This window comes from Bactrocera dorsalis, chromosome 3 (genome assembly GCF_023373825.1).
Source record: "Bactrocera dorsalis isolate Fly_Bdor chromosome 3, ASM2337382v1, whole genome shotgun sequence".
NCBI lineage: Eukaryota > Metazoa > Arthropoda > Insecta > Diptera > Tephritidae > Bactrocera > Bactrocera dorsalis.
This window is the reverse complement of record NC_064305.1, coordinates 16,947,392-16,964,229: the sequence shown is the minus strand read 5'-3', so window position 1 is coordinate 16,964,229 and position 16,838 is coordinate 16,947,392. Positions and strand designations below refer to the sequence as shown.

Here is a 16,838-nt window from a genome sequence, read left to right as displayed (position 1 = left end):
TTCATTGCAATCTGAAGCTGGAACATCTCGATAGTTTAACAATTTTATGAAAGGCTCAAAGCGCTTAGTCGACTTATAATGGTCTTATAATCTATTATAAAGAAGTTTCAAGTACCTCAACGGATCGACATTCTAAACTGTCCAAGTGAGATCCCTATTAAAATCAACCTCTTAACCTAACCTCACAAAATGTGTTACTTTTTACCAAACACTTTAATATAAATTTTTTGGTTGCACTTTCACTTAGGCCGCCTTACTTCCATCACATTTCCAGCTTTTGCTTCTGTTTTGCATTCAGCAGCTAAGTGTGAAGATTGTATTTTCATTGCTGATTACTGCGTCTCAAAGTCTAGATTGATTCCCCTCATTCAACGTAACTAATAAATTCCATTTTCTGTGCGTTTAACTCACTCAATTAAATTATTCAGCTGTTATCTGTTTTATTGATAATTATATAATCAACTGTCGTATGCCAGCAAGTGTTTCTTGAAGTTTTGCATTTAAAAGTGACCGTTTCTGCTCATTAGTATTAGATAATGTCCGTGGAACGGGGAATTTATAGACTTTTGCTATAGAGAATGTGGCGGTATGCTTTTTTATGTTTCAACGCTGTCAACTTCGCCCACACACACACAAACATGCATACATACGCACATTTTCATACAACTTCAGTATGTATGTGTGTGTATGGTTGAAATAAATGATTATACTTGTAAATTGCTGTTTTATTGAGAAATTTGTAACGCCAATAGAGTCATAAAATGCATTTACAGGCGCTACAAATATATGTACATAGATACATACGTACATGTAGATATGTACAAATGTAGTCATGTATGCATTGCGTTCATACAAGTGCGCCGACAAAGCTCTTGAATGACTTGAATGATGAGCTCTGAAATCCAACTAATTAGTTCGCACAATTCATTTTCCAGTCGCGGCAACGCGGGGAGTGTCTGTTTGGGCGGGGTGAGCGGCAAGCTGTTTCAATAGTGTCTTCTTAAACGCATATGGTTTTCAAGTAGCTTACACTTGCATTCTGCATCTGCAAATGGAATGCATTTTTGATTCAAATTCTTTAGCTATGAAATGCAATCAATATTTTTTTTTATTTTTGATATAATTTTATAACTTTTTTTATTAAGTTGTTAAATAGTAGACACTAAATAATAAAATAACTCAATTAAGAGAGTACAGAAGGTAGGCTCTTCTGTAATGAAAGTTAACTTATAAACGTTACAAATTGAGTCGATTAACTTCTTAATTAAGTCAAATGATATCTTAATTAAGTCAATTAAATGCTTAATTGAGTCAATTGACTTTTTAATCGAGTCAATTATAAACTTTACAAATTGAGTCAATTAACTTCTTATTAACGTAAAATAATTTCTTAATTAAGTCAATTAACTGCTTAATTGAGTCAATTAAGTTTTTAATTGAGTAAATTAAATTCTTAATCGAGTCAATTATAAACGTTACAAATTGAGTCAATTAACTTCTTAATTAAGTCAAATGATTTCTTAATTAAGTCAATTAAGTGCTCAATTAAGTCAATTAACTTCTTATTTAAATCAAATAATTTCTTAATTAAGTCAGTTAACTGCTTAATTGAGTCAATTAACCTTTTAATTGAGTAAATTAACTTCTTAATCGAGTCAATTATAAACGTTACAAATTGAGTCAATTAACAGTTTTAATTGAGTCAATTAACAGTTAATTGCAGCGTATTTGCGCAAACCTTTTGTTAATTGAACGAAACTATGCTCAAACACACCCCTAATTAAGCAATTAGTAGGAAAAATTTAACAGCTAAATGTTTTTAATTTACTATACATTGGTGCAACTAGCTAATTGTCGAATTACTGTTTATTTAACAAGAAATTAATATATAATTATTCGGGAAACTTTATGAAAAATCTTCAATGAGAAGCGGAAGAAATGGTTTAATTTGAGGAGAAAACTGAGCAATGACCAAACACTAAAAGGTTTGATGACTCCTGTATCCTTGAAACTACTTCTGCATTTTAATAATCCGCAATTCATAAAAAAACATTGAATTTCCTTTATACCTCATCCGAGCTCTAGGAGCATCTTCAGTAAATGTTTATTGGTGCAGAATATTAAGTTAGATCCTTAATTGTCTCCGATTCAAAACTAGACCGAAGGATTGTAAAATCGTGATTTCCCTGACCAACTTCATAAAAATAGCGGAAATAGCAGCCGCTACCCGTTTCTATTCCTCGCGAGAGATGACTCCATCGCTCTTGCTGCGGTCGTAAACGCCAAGCTCTACTAATCTGGCAAGTTTATCGTTTTCGCTAAACACCGGTGCTGCATCGACCTGTCGCTTCTTGCTGAGGGAGGATTCCTCCCTTGTGACTTCTGTCGCTTCATTGAATATTGGGTCTCGTTTGACACCGCGGGAGCCACGAATGAGTTTCGCTATTCATTTACTGTCCCATTCAAATTCCGTTTTTTTTTATAAATATCAACTCTACAACAATATATTTAATTTTGGTTATAGAAATATGAAATATTCTAATTTATTATTTTTAATAAAGTTGTTGATATTTTCCAGTTTGCACTAAACTAATTATGCTTCTCTTTGCTTTTATTGCAGCTTCCACAATCGTCGAGTTGGCGGTCAAACGTAGTCAGAAATTGACACGCCCCACATCAGTGGGCATCGTGCCCTCTACACCCATACTATCAGGAAGGGATCGCACAGCATCCATAACAGGCCCACAACCGGTTGATGTAAATCAAATAATTTCAATATTATTTTCTTCTTTAGAATTTTTCTTAACTAATTCTTAACGCTTACTTGCAGAGTATCAAACGCCGCGAAATGGAAACGTATAAAATACAAACGCTACAAAAAATGTTGGAACAGGAAAAACTGAATTTAGAGCGACTGAAAGGTGACACCACCGACCCGAGCTATAAACTCTCCGAAGCGAATATACGAAAGCTGCGCGAACAGTTGCGAAAAATCGGTGCCGAGGTATGTGCCTGGGTGGGAATTGTGGGAACGTGCGATGTAAACGCCCTTTTAAGAATACATACTTTTGTAAAAAGACTGTTTACACTCTCGTGTACGGTTGAAAGTATGTAAATTATACTTTTTTGTTCCTTTTAACTGTTCCATGATCTTACAAATTTGTTGTTTGTGAGTTGTCTGTACAGAAAAAGCTACAAGTTTTGTCAAATATTTATGAAACACATCTCGTTTTGAACTTTTTTATGCGTTTTTGTCCTGCATACTTTAAATTCTGGCAACTGATTCCATGATATACCTTTTATAGCATAATATGCCCGTTAATATCGGATGAAATCTTCCACTTTCCAACCAAAAAAGATTTTTTTGCTACCCTTAAGTTGTAACTTCATCGTTTTGCTATAATTTTACGAGTTTTTTATTTAAGATTTTGAAACCGTGGAATGAAAGATTATTATGCGTGAGGACACCTAACCTGAAATAATTTTTTTTCACGCAAAAATTTCATTTTTTCTTCCTAACGTTAACGTTCTTAAAAAATTTAAAGCATTCTTTTGCTAAGCATACTTTCTCTTTTAGTCATGCTCCACTTCACTATAAAGAAAAACGTTCAGTTTTACCAAGAAACTATAAAGATTTAATTATATGAATTGTTTCCCTTGACCTCTTGTTGTTTTTACCGACAAAGCTCACATATCTAAGCAACCAAAAAATTTTATTTAATCCTTTGAAAAATCTAAATATTTTGCAAACTACACATACATACATACATAAATGAGAAACAACCACACCCACAAATCTGAAACTACCCTGTTTTCCTACTTCGAGAACAGCAGATTAAATGGTCCATACTATTTTTTTGCTGTAAAAATACGAAAATTGAGAAATCAAAACAAAACAAAAATCGAGAATGGCGGCATTTTTATAAATTGCAGTTATTGTGGCATTTTTGCATTGTCATAAAATTCACAATTACATACATATATACACACTCACACACACGCGCGCTAAAATACACAAATCTAATTTTTCTTCGGAAGCACCTAATAAAACCACTTTATACACCAAAATAAGCGAATAATATTTAATAAATTGTAATAAAACGTTGTTCATAAATTATCGATACTTAATATTGCTCTGCTTGCCGCCCCATCCGCCGCTCGCTCGCTCGTTCGCCCGCCCGTACATTTGTTAATTTTCATTGTGCATTTGCTGTAAATTCAAAAAAATCAAAAAAAAATATTGTAAATGTCTTAACCATGAACTAAACTTATTTACTTTTAGTTTTTGTTTTTGTTTTCTAAACTTACACTTACAAAATTCAAATTTTCATTGGCGTGTGTTTTGAGTTTACAAAATAGTCTCTATTCATGTTTAATCGTGTATGCAGCTGCTGTTTAACTGCAAAGCATAGCAAAAGTTGCCACTGAAATTTTATTTATATTTAATTTTATTCGCTAAAAAAAAAAAAAAATAATAAACAAAAAAAAGGTAAATAAAAAATAAAAAATAAATAAATAAATAATAAAAAAAATAAATAAATAATAAAAAAAATAAAGAATAAAAAAAATAGTTAAAAATAAATAAATAAACAAAAAAAATAAATAAATAAACAATAAACAAAAAAAAATAAATAAAGAAAAAAAATAAATAAAGAAAAAAAATAAATAAAGAAAACAAATAAATAAAAAATAAAAATAAATAAATAAACAATAAAAAAGAAATAAATAATAATCCCGTTATATTACCTACTTCTTGATTTGTGTACTGGAAAGCAAAACAATTAAGTGAAATTTAAAATAATGCTATATAGGAAGTAGGCGTGGTTATTGTCCGATTTCGCTCATTTTCACAACGTGACATAGGAATATAAAAAGAATACCACGTACCAAAATTTTGAAATTTGTTACTTGGATCCTGAGGTATGGGATTTCACCAAAAAGTGGGCTGTGCCACGCCCATCGTTCAACTTTCACACCGGTGCTTTATGGGAGAGCACTCTCACACCATCTCAAAGTAAGATTTAATGTGCTGGCGTATTTAATTATTGATTTATCGCGCATTTAGCCATGCTTTACCCGTACCGTTATATGGGGAGTGACCGGCATTATCGTCCGATTTCATCCATTTTCACCATAAAACAGTAATAATAAAATGAAAAATAATAAAAAAGTAAATAAAAAATAAAATGATAAAAAATTTATATAAAAAAGAGAATAAAATAAAAAAAAAAAAAAAATTTAATAAAAAAAAAATTTTATATAAAATGAAAAAATTAGAAAATAAATAAGTAATAAATCAAAAATAATATAAATGTGTATATTAAACGTATTATAATATGATTTGAGATTACTTTTATATTTATAAAATAAAATAAAAATATTATAAAAATTTAAATAATAAAATAAATAAAAAATAGTATACATGTGAATATTAAGCGTGATATAACATCGTTAAAAACTAGAATTGTATTTAATATTATAATAAAAACAAATAGAATAAAAATTAATAAAAAATGTTTTTTCATAAATAATTAAAACAAAAATGACAAAAAAAAATAATTAAAAAGAAAAAAATTAAAAACAAAAAATAATTTAAAAAAATATAATTAAAAAAAAAATAATTAAAAAAAAATAATTTAAAAAAATAATAATTAAAAAAAAAATAATTAAAAAAAAAATAATTAAAAAAAAATAATTAAAAAAAATATTAAACCAAAAATGACAAAAAATAAAAAAATTAAAAAAAAAATAGTTTTAAAAAATATTAAACCAAAAATGACAAAAAATAAAAAAATTAAAAAAAAAAACTAAAAAATATTAAAACAAAAACAAAAAAAAAATCAAGAACAAAGGATAATATAAATGCGTATATTAAAACTGATAAAAAAAAGTATTATAATCAATGTGTTATTTAGAAATAAATGCAAAGTCTAGTCTCGAATGAGTTGACGCAATAAAGCGATTTGTTGCCACTTCTTCAACTCGACGTTAACTACGAGGTTTGACAATTAAGTAATGAGACTGATTTTATTGCCGCGCTTATGGTAAACCTGTGACCTTGAAATTCCCTTTCTCTTTTACCGGCATCCCTTCCCTCTCCATTGGTATATGTACCATCGCTCTAGCTTGTTTAGTTCGCCTGCTGCGTCAAGTTGAGTAGACGTGTGTTTGTGGTGCTCGTCACGAAATTGGAAAAACGAAATGAAGAGCAACGCGTCGTGATTAAATTTTGCGCCAGATTGGGCGAAACAGCTTCGGACACGTACGCGAAAATTGTAAGAGTATATGGTGATAGTGCTCTCAGTCGTGCCCAGGCTAACAATGGTTGTCTCCGCGCGCCCCCCGATCGAAAAAAACTCGCATGAGTAAGTCGAAGGTGAAAACGATGATTATTGCATTTTCTGATAGCCGTGGAATCGTCCACAAAGAATTCCGACTTCTTTTTGTTTCCTAAAACAAAATCGGTGGTCAAAGGAACGCGGACATCCCAGTCGAAGCGTTCCAGAAATGTTACGAAGCATGGAAAACGCGGTAGAATCGCTGTATATCCGCCCAAGGGGACTACTTTGAAGGGGATGGCAGAGTTGTAGAATAATTTTCAAATATACGGTTTTTATGGAATCAGTCTCATTACTTAATTGTCATACCTCGTAATTAACAAATTATTAGAAATTAGCTTGAAATTGAGTAACAGATTGAAATCGTCAAATTTAACTTAAAACGAAGTAAAATATTCTTACTAAATTATAATACAATTACACAAGTTTTCCCACTCCCCTTTCTCTGCCTAAAACTCAAATGTATAAAACAAAACAACAAAAAAATGTAACTTTTTTACACATACAAATAATCACTTGTCCAAATTCTATCGAAAATGGAGTCCCACTTAACTTCCGAACATAAAAAGAAACAAACAACTACTACAACAACTGCCTGTCTCTACTGTCTCACCACTCTCAACAGGATGCACCAACAATCAAATTACAACCAACTGCCAACAACAATAAAAATACCGCAATGCTCTCGCCCGCTCAATTACAACACCTCTCTGTAACGTCCCATCACAATCACCTACACCCACATCAGCCAACACAACTCCAACAACCGACCATCACAACACCACAAGTACAATCCTCTCCAGCTTTCCTCTCACTATTGCCACGTTCGCTGTCCTCCTTGTCGTTGGGCACGCGTAAAAATAAGATTGATAAAGATTTAATTACTGCGCCATTGAATAATACAACGGATTTTCTACATCATCATCATCATCAACATCAACTGCAGCAACAGCACAACAACAATGCGCACACATCACCGCTGCCGCCATACAATATGTCACAATCGTTGCATCAACCGCAAACACAAACAACACAGCAGCATCGCAACTCCGCACAACAGGCGCTCTTTTACCAGCAGCAACAACAACAACAGCAGCAACTGCAATCGCGACTCAAGGAGACACCGAAATCTTCGAATTCCAAGAGCAAAAATAAATACGCCGCGCAGGCGAAAACGCACAGCATACAAGAGGATACACCGCCGCCACTGCCGCAGCGCAATCCGCCGCGTCAGCTGCAGCTCGATAATAACGGCAATAGCGCGGGTGTCATGAGCAATAGCAGCAACGCAACGCTATTCGCACCCATATCCGATCTGGATATGGGCGCCAGCAGTCCGCAAGGCAAATCACCACAACCCACCTTGCCGCCACCGCCGTCGAACGCGACAGCAAACAGCGCCGCAGCGTCATCATCATCATCATCATCGGCGCAAAAGAAACGCTCCAAAACCAAGACGAAAGCGCTCTCCGATCCGAAGATGTCAACGCAAATGTTTCTGCAAATGGAGACGGCAGCGGGTGCGAACGCGGCCGATGCAGCCGCTGATGGCGGCAGCTGCGAAACCGATTGCATACCGCCACCACTGCCGCCACGCCAACCCGGCATGTTGGAGGAGTCACCGCACCGCGGCAGTTTCTCGAATTTGCATGCGCCCGGTCAAGGTGGCGGTGGCGCGCGTCCGCCGCCCAACAGCATTGAGACGCTGCTTAACTATCCACTCGTGTCCACATGCACGCCCGTGCATCGTGACAATATGGCCGCGGCATTCCCGCTCTCGCAGCGTCCCAACATCGTGCAACAACTGCAGCAACACCAACAACAACAACAGCAGCAACAACTCAACAACAGCTGCGCGGGACAGGCGTCAACAGCAGCTGTAAGTAACGTAGCGCAACGGCGCATGCGCACAAGCAAACTATACTAGCGTAACTGAAAGTCAAAGCCAGCCAAGTAGCAAATGCCGTAAAGAAGGCTGCACGTAGTCAGTGCTGGGATGCTTGTTTTGGTTTGCTTCGGTTTGGTTTGGGCTCTGGTACTCGTAGCTTAAGTATTCAACAGCTACTTACTACTCGGTTTGTGTGCTTTCGCACGCTTACATGCGTACACTTTAAGCTTTCAGCGGCTGTGTGCTGCGGCCTGACACTCTGCTACCACTATGACTATTGCTACTACTACAACAACAGCAACAGCAATTGCGGCTTTGGTGGACTTTTCTTTTGAATTTTTATTATGTAGTTTTTGTCACTTACAACAACAACAATAGCAGTTGTTTAGTAATCGTATTTGTTGGCTGTAGTTTTGAAACACTAACTTGGGGTTTTTGAAATATTTTGTAGCTACTCGTAGCGTTGTTTACCGCTATGTAATTGATAATGAAGATTGACAAACATTTAACCTAATTTAGTTAACCAATAACACTCATATAACGGTAGTTTACATTTGTTGAAAAAAATAATAACACTTATACCCTTAACACCCATTCATAACATACATACATGGTGTATAATAAATCCGCTTATTTTACTAACAAAACACTAACACTTGTCTCAGTGTAAGGTAATGCATTAAAGTGAAATTCCCATTAATTATCTGCGAGACTGAATTTGGCGTACTTTGATTTTCAAATGGCGTTACATAACCTACCTTTTTGGTTTTGAAATTTTTTTATTTCACAAGATATCTTCACGAAATTGGACACAGATTATGCACAAAGGCAACGCTACAATCTCCGAACAAATTGTTCAGATCGGATCGCTATAGCATATAGCTGTCATATGAACTGATCGATCAAAATCAAGTCCTTGTATGACGAACCTTTTTATTTCACAAGATATCGTCATGAAATTTAACATAAATTATCGTCTAATACAATGCTATAATCTCCAAACATATTATTAAGATCGGACCACTATAGCATATAGCTGCCATATAAACTGATCGATCAAAATAAAGTCCTTGTATAGAAAACTTTTTTATTTCACAAGATATCTTCACGAAACTTGACATAAATTATTATCAAAGACAATGCTATAATCTCTAAACATATTATTAAGATCGGACGACTGTAGCATATAGCTGCCATATAAACTGATCGATCAAAATCAAGTCCTTGTATGACGAACTTTTTTATATGATAAGCTATCTTCACGAAACTTGACATAGATTATTATCAAAGACAATGCTAAAGGGTGATTTTTTAAGAGCTTGATAACTTTTTTTTTAAAAAAAACGCATAAAATTTGCAAAATCTCATCGGTTCTTTATTTGAAACGTTAGATTGGTTCATGACATTTACTTTTTGAAGATAATTTCATTTAAATGTTGACCGCGGCTGCGTCTTAGGTGGTCCATTCGGAAAGTCCAATTTTGGGCAACTTTTTCGAGCATTTCGGCCGGAATAGCCCGAATTTCTTCGGAAATGTTGTCTTCCAAAGCTGGAATAGTTGCTGGCTTATTTCTGTAGACTTTAGACTTGACGTAGCCCCACAAAAAATAGTCTAAAGGCGTTAAATCGCATGATCTTGGTGGCCAACTTACGGGTCCATTTCTTGAGATGAATTGTTGTCCGAAGTTTTCCCTCAAAATGGCCATAGAATCGCGAGCTGTGTGGCATGTAGCGCCATCTTGTTGAAACCACATGTCAACCAAGTTCAGTTCTTCCATTTTTGGCAACAAAAAGTTTGTTAGCATCGAACGATAGCGATCGCCATTCACCGTAACGTTGCGTCCAACAGCATCTTTGAAAAAATACGGTCCAATAATTCCACCAGCGTACAAACCACACCAAACAGTGCATTTTTCGGGATGCATGGGCAGTTCTTGAACGGCTTCTGGTTGCTCTTCACCCCAAATGCGGCAATTTTGCTTATTTACGTAGCCATTCAACCAGAAATGAGCCTCATCGCTGAACAAAATTTGTCGATAAACACATTTCGAACCGAACACTGATTTTGGTAATAAAATTCAATGATTTGCAAGCGTTGCTCGTTAGTAAGTCTATTCATGATGAAATGTCAAAGCATACTGAGCATCTTTCTCTTTGACACCATGTCTGAAATCCCACGTGATCTGTCAAATACTAATGCATGAAAATCCTAACCTCAAAAAAATCACCCGTTACAATCTCCAAACAAAATGTTCAGATCAGATCACTATAGCATATAGCTGCCATACAAACTGATTGATCAATATCAAGCTAAAGATCCTTTTATACTCTTTTATGCTACAATAAATGAAATGTACCTGTGAAGGGTATTATATACAGATAGATAGATAGTAAATTTGAAGCTTTGTACTGCGACCTATGGTATTCCTATATCACTTATCGTCACAAAGGTCCGGCATCCTGAACAATTCCAGGAGCCTGCAGGGAGCGACTGGGGTGATGTGATCCCTGTCCACGTAGATGGAACCTACGGCCCTGAGCCTGCTACTGCAAATTGCTGTGCAATCCAGCATCATGTGTTCTGGGGTTTCCTGTTCCATGTCGCAGAACTGGCAGTTTGCGCAAGAGATTATGGCCATGTTGAAAAAGTGACTCCTGAGCCTGCTGTGCCTTGTATAGAGCGGGACAAGGAGATGGAATTTGTCTCGGAGGAAGTTGATCATTTCCTTAAACCTTGCGCGGTTGTGCTCTCAAAAGCAGCTTGTCTTGGCGCATTCCTGCTGCCTGCTGTCAATGCTGTTCAATCTCCACTCTCTTAAATTATTTACGAGTTGGGTTAAGTAAAATGGTCTTTCACTCAACCTGCAACAACCATAGCTATAAGCATATTTTTAGGGTGAATAATCCAACTTTTATAGTCTCGCAGCTTAACGTCTAAAATCTATTAAAAAATCAATTTTCATAGTCTCGAAGTAGTTGATGGAGTTAACGCTTCACATGCATTACAAAAATCGCTGTGTACTAAAAACAATAACAATAAAAATTATAAATTTTACTAATGGTTTAAAGTTAACTTAAAACTATAAAACTTATTTACTCACCCTAGCATATATAAACACATTCACCACGCCAATCCATCCTCACACCCATTCACACCACATCCATTCTCCTTCACACGCTCCACAAAATATATTACGACACAAATCGGCTGCAAATTTGATTATAAACACAAAATTTCCCTCAAAAGTGCACCTTATGAATTCCTAGTGCTCATTTTCCCATAATCATGTATGTGTTATATAACCATAGCATCTTATACCGTTAAGTAACTGCTTTGAAAATAAATAATTTATACCCGCCGCCAGATCCCTTGAATTCCTAACGCGCACTTTCTTGCGCTAATTAGCATACAAAATTTTATAACTGCACTTAAGAGTTGCCTCAGCATGATTACATATTTACAAGTACAACGAGACATATTTACTATATAGTATAGCAGTAACTCAAATCAGGAAAAACTCTTGTACATAGCATATACTTATATGAACTATATTTTTATTGCGTGAGCATTTGGCACCAGCACCAAAAATGCACCGATTGCATGCTCCAATCCCACTTGGCACTTTGCACCAAACTGTTCCCATATCCTCAGCAGTCTCCCTTCTGCACTCGCACCCCCTATTAGCCATTATTATCTAGCGTTTGTTTAGCTTTTAATTGCATGCACTGTATATATTTTTTGTTTTTGTAATTGTATTTTGGGTAAATGGCGCTTATATTGTTTAATTTTTCTTCTAAATATTCTTGTTTTTAATAATTTTTTTACTTTTATTTGCCTTTCTGCATCATCTTCTAGGCATTGGGACAAACGCCGCCTAATCTGAATCATCTCAACAAACATCGACGTGTGGTCTCTGAGCACATGCATTCCAGGCATCCAGGTAATTTGGAAATTTTTTTAGAAAAATATTTACTTTTTACGCATTCAATTGCGTTAAATTTCTCCTCTTTTAAATAAATTAATATGGTACATTCTAAAAGTAGGCAATAAATTTGCTCTCGTCGTTTGTGCGGAATTTCTGCAAAAAAATTTACATTTTCTCCGGTTTCGGTATAACTTTTTGGTGAAATTATTTTTATCGAAGTTCATAGTAAATTATATAAAGGGTGATCCATTTCGAGGTTCCCTACCTTTTTAAAGAAAAACCATAGACTTCAAATTTATTGGGGATGTTTATTATCATTCTTTTCATTTCTTTTTTGAAGGTTATCTCTTTCAAATGTTGGCCGCGGTTCCGTCTCAGATGGTCCAATCGTTGGGTCCAATTTTCGATGACTCGTTCGATCATTTCGACTGGTAACTAAATCCAAGCGGAATAGTCCCCATAGACTTTAGACTTTACATATCCTCACAAGAAAAGGTCTAACGGAATGATATCACACGATCTTGGTGGCCAATCGACCGGCACGCAACGTGAAATTATCTACTCACCGAAATGTTCTCTCAATTAATCCGTTGATTGATGCGATTTGTGGGAAGTGGCGCCGTCTTGTCGAAACCAAATGTCGTCGAGATCACGAGCTGCAATTTCAAGCATCAAATAGTCGGTTATAAATGCGCGATAACAGTCGTCAATGACGGTGATGTTCTCACCGGTATCAGTTTTGAAGAAATATGGACCGCTTATTCCTCCGTTCAACAAATCACCCCAAACCGTTGCTTTTTCTGGATGTAATGCCAGCACTTGAATCTCTTCAGATTGCTCTTCTTCTTAAACAGGACAACTTTGCTTTTTTATATACCCATTGAGCCAAATGGGTCTAATCGCGGAACAAAATTGACTCGAAAACTTCGGATCATCTTGGAACACTTCAAGAGCCCATAGAGCGAAGTAATGTCGCTTGGAAGAGTCTAGCGGCTTCAGTTCTTGTCAAAGCTGTATTTAGTGTGCTTTCAATTTAAGATCTCGACGTAAAATGTGCTAAGTCGTTCCATACGTCAGTCCGAATTCTTTCTTCTTTTGTCTGCGTAATTTTTGTAACATTTGGTAACTCTTGTTTGGCTTCTTCTTCCCTTATTTATTGGCGTAGACACTTCTTACGAGATTGTAGCCGGTTTACAACAGCACGTAAGTCGTCCTTCCAGTTGGAGATTCGAAGTCTCTACCTGGTCTTTCCCACGTACTGGAGGTCTGCTTCTCTCGGCGTATACAGCGTCGAATACTGTCAGAGCTGAGTGTTTACGTCAATTCGACATGACTTAACTAGCGTAGCCACTGTCTCTTTATTCGCCGAAGTACGAGGTCTGACAATTAAGTAATGAGACTGATTTTATTGCCGCGCTTGTGGTAAACCTGTGACCTTGAAATTCCCTTTCTCTTTTTCCGGCATTCCTCCCCTCTCCATTGATATAATGTACCATCGCTCTAGCTTGTTTAGTTCGCCTGCTGCGTCAAGTTGAGTAGACGTGTGTTTGTAGTGCTCGTCACGAATATGGAAAAACGAAATCAAGGACAACGCGTCGCGATAAAATTTTGCGCCAGATTGGGCGAAACAGCTTCGGAAACGTACGCTAAAATTGTAAGAGTGTATGGTGATTGTGCTCTAAGTCGTGCCAAAGCTCACAATGGTTGTCTCCGCGAACCCCCGCCCGAAAAAAGCTCACATGAGCAAGTCGAAGGTGAAAACGATGATTATTGCCTTTTTTGGAATCGTCCACAAAGAATTCGTTCCACCGGTGAAAACTGTGAATCAAGTCTACTATTGCCAAGTAATCGAAAGATTGCGAAAACGAGTCAACAGGGTGCGCCCAGACATCGCTCGTAACTGGATCCTTCATCACGACAAGGCGCCGTGCCACACCGCCCCTCAGCGTGTCCCAGTATTTGGCCTCTAAAGAGATCGCCGCGTTGCAACAGCCGCCTTATTCGCCAGGACATGTCACCCTGTGACTTTTTTTGTTTCCTAAAACAAAGTCGGTGGTCAAAGGAACCCATTTTGAGTCGATTACGGACATACAGGCGGCGGTGACAAGGGTACTCGCGGACATCCCAGTCGAAGCGTTCCAGAAATGTTACGAAGCAAGGAAAACGCGCTGGAATCGCTGTATAGCTGCCCAAGGGGACTACTTTGAAGGGAATAGCAGAGTTGTAGAATAATTTTCAAATATACGGTTTTTATGGAAACAGTCTCATTACTTAATTGTCATACCTCGATCACGTCTTATATCTCGTACAGCTCATCGTTCCATCGAATGAGGTATTCGCAGTGGCCAATACGCAAAGGAACATAAATCTTCCGCAGAACCTTTCTATGTAAAACTCATAACGCTGACTCATCAGATTTGGTTATCGTCCATGCCTCTGTAACAAATAGCAGGACGCGGTGATAAGTGACTTGTAGAACTTGGTCTTTGTTCGTGGAGAGAGGACTTTACTTCTCAACAGTGTTGCTCAATTAACTTTGTGGGGATACCAAATTCAGACATCGCGACATAAAGGCAGCTACTTTTCGTACTGTCAAAAGCAGCTTTAACATCGCGGAAGAGATTGTGTGTGTCGATCCTCTTTTCATGGGTCTTTTCCAAGATTTGGCGCATGGTGAATATCTGGTCAGTTGTTGATTTTCCAGGACAAAAGCCGCATCGATAAGGTTCAATCAGTTTGTTGACGGTGGACTTTAATCGTTCACACAATACGGTTTTAACCTTATTTGCGATGTTGAGGAGTCTTATCCCACGGTAGTTGACGCAGATTGTGGGGTTCATTGACCTCCACTGCTTTGTTGTTCTTCAGACGGATAATTGCTATGCGAATTTCTGCATGGTCGGGCAATGGAACGTCTGCTCCATTGGCATCGATTCGGATATGGGGTTCACCATCTCCTGGTGTTATGCTTTCACTGTTATTCAGCTGTCTGGAGAAATGTTCCCTCCATAATTTGGGTAAGCTCTGAGTATCAGTCACTAGATCATCTCTAGGGGTTCTATTAGAGTATAAACCGGTCTTGAAACCTTCTATAGGGTGATTTTTTAAGAGCTTGATAACTTTTTTTTAAAAAAAAACGCATAAAATTTGCACGTTAGATTGGTTCATGACATTTACTTTTTGAAGATAATTTCATTTAAATGTTGACCGCGGCTGCGTCTTAGGTGGTCCATTCGGAAAGTCCAATTTTGGGCAACTTTTTCGAGCATTTCGGCCGGAATAGCCCGAATTTCTTCGGAAATGTTGTCTTCCAAAGCTGGAATAGTTGCTGGCTTATTTCTGTAGACTTTAGACTTGACGTAGCCCCACAAAAAATAGTCTAAAGGCGTTAAATCGCATGATCTTGGTGGCCAACTTACGGGTCCATTTCTTGAGATGAATTGTTGTCCGAAGTTTTCCCTCAAAATGGCCATAGAATCGCGAGCTGTGTGGCATGTAGCGCCATCTTGTTGAAACCACATGTCAACCAAGTTCAGTTCTTCCATTTTTGGCAACAAAAAGTTTGTTAGCATCGAACGATAGCGATCGCCATTCACCGTAACGTTGCGTCCAACAGCATCTTTGAAAAAATACGGTCCAATGATTCCACCAGCGTACAAACCACACCAAACAGTGCATTTTTCGGGATGCATGGGCAGTTCTTGAACGGCTTCTGGTTGCTCTTCACCCCAAATGCGGCAATTTTGCTTATTTACGTAGCCATTCAACCAGAAATGAGCCTCATCGCTGAACAAAATTTGTCGGACGTAAAGCGCGAAACACATTTCGAACCGAACACTGATTTTGGTAATAAAATTCAATGATTTGCAAGCGTTGCTCGTTAGTAAGTCTATTCATGATGAAATGTCAAAGCATACTGAGCATCTTTCTCTTTGACACCATGTCTGAAATCCCACGTGATCTGTCAAATACTAATGCATGAAAATCCTAACCTCAAAAAAATCACCCGTTATTAGTCGCCGCTATCGGCCAGATTGTCAAGTTCTTCGTACTCACGCATTTCTTTTCTATAGTTTTTTGTCTGTAAATGCGTCTCGCTTCTATTTATTTTTGGTTTCGTGAATATTTTTATTTGCTCAATGTCACTTATTTTTAGAAGAAACCACCATAAAAACCTTGTGTTGCGGTTGTGCCCTTTCACATAGTTCCATTAAAAGGCTTTCACTTGAGATCTCGACCGCTTGCATGTTCCCTTGACCATACCGCTGCTTTCGCATGTATCTCCCGTCGTCAATTATTCACTATCTGCCTCTATTTACTACAACAATGCGTTGGGCGATAAAAATGCATTACGATTTCTTTTAAATTATCATTATGTGTTGTTGTTATTTATGTTGTTATTGTAATTTTTCATGTCGTGCTTTACTTCAATTCCATTTGGCAATAAAACACAAATGTTCTTCATACAACCGACTTATCTGTACATACCAAAGCAAAGTACTCTCCTCCACTGAATGAAAAAGCTAAAGAATGTGAAAAGAAGCTGAAGATCGCCACACGATGCGTACACATTCATATTCGCCAAAGTAGTGCAGAGTTTGCTCGGTCTCGGTGGCAGTTGCACGACTAAATCGTCATTCAGTCGAGGCGCCATCTGTTTTGCTACTTTGTCAGTGTTCATAGTGA

At 37.0% G+C, this 16,838-nt stretch overlaps 1 protein-coding gene across 4 annotated transcripts in view; it reads left to right on the top strand.

Annotated features, from left to right (window-relative positions):
* Positions 1-16,838, top strand: part of LOC105226277 (uncharacterized) — a 314,083-nt gene that overhangs the window by 72,277 nt on the left and 224,968 nt on the right. For 2 of the 4 annotated variants that reach the window (XM_049452483.1, XM_049452482.1), the window contains exons 6-9: positions 2,621-2,757; positions 2,831-3,004; positions 6,964-8,217; positions 12,083-12,167. In XM_049452483.1, coding sequence (XP_049308440.1) covers positions 2,621-2,757; positions 2,831-3,004; positions 6,964-8,217; positions 12,083-12,167 — 1,650 coding nt within the window. The remainder of the gene's footprint in view (positions 1-2,620; positions 2,758-2,830; positions 3,005-6,963; positions 8,218-12,082; positions 12,168-16,838) is intronic. The other 2 variants (XM_049452485.1, XM_049452486.1) reach the window with 2 other exon arrangements.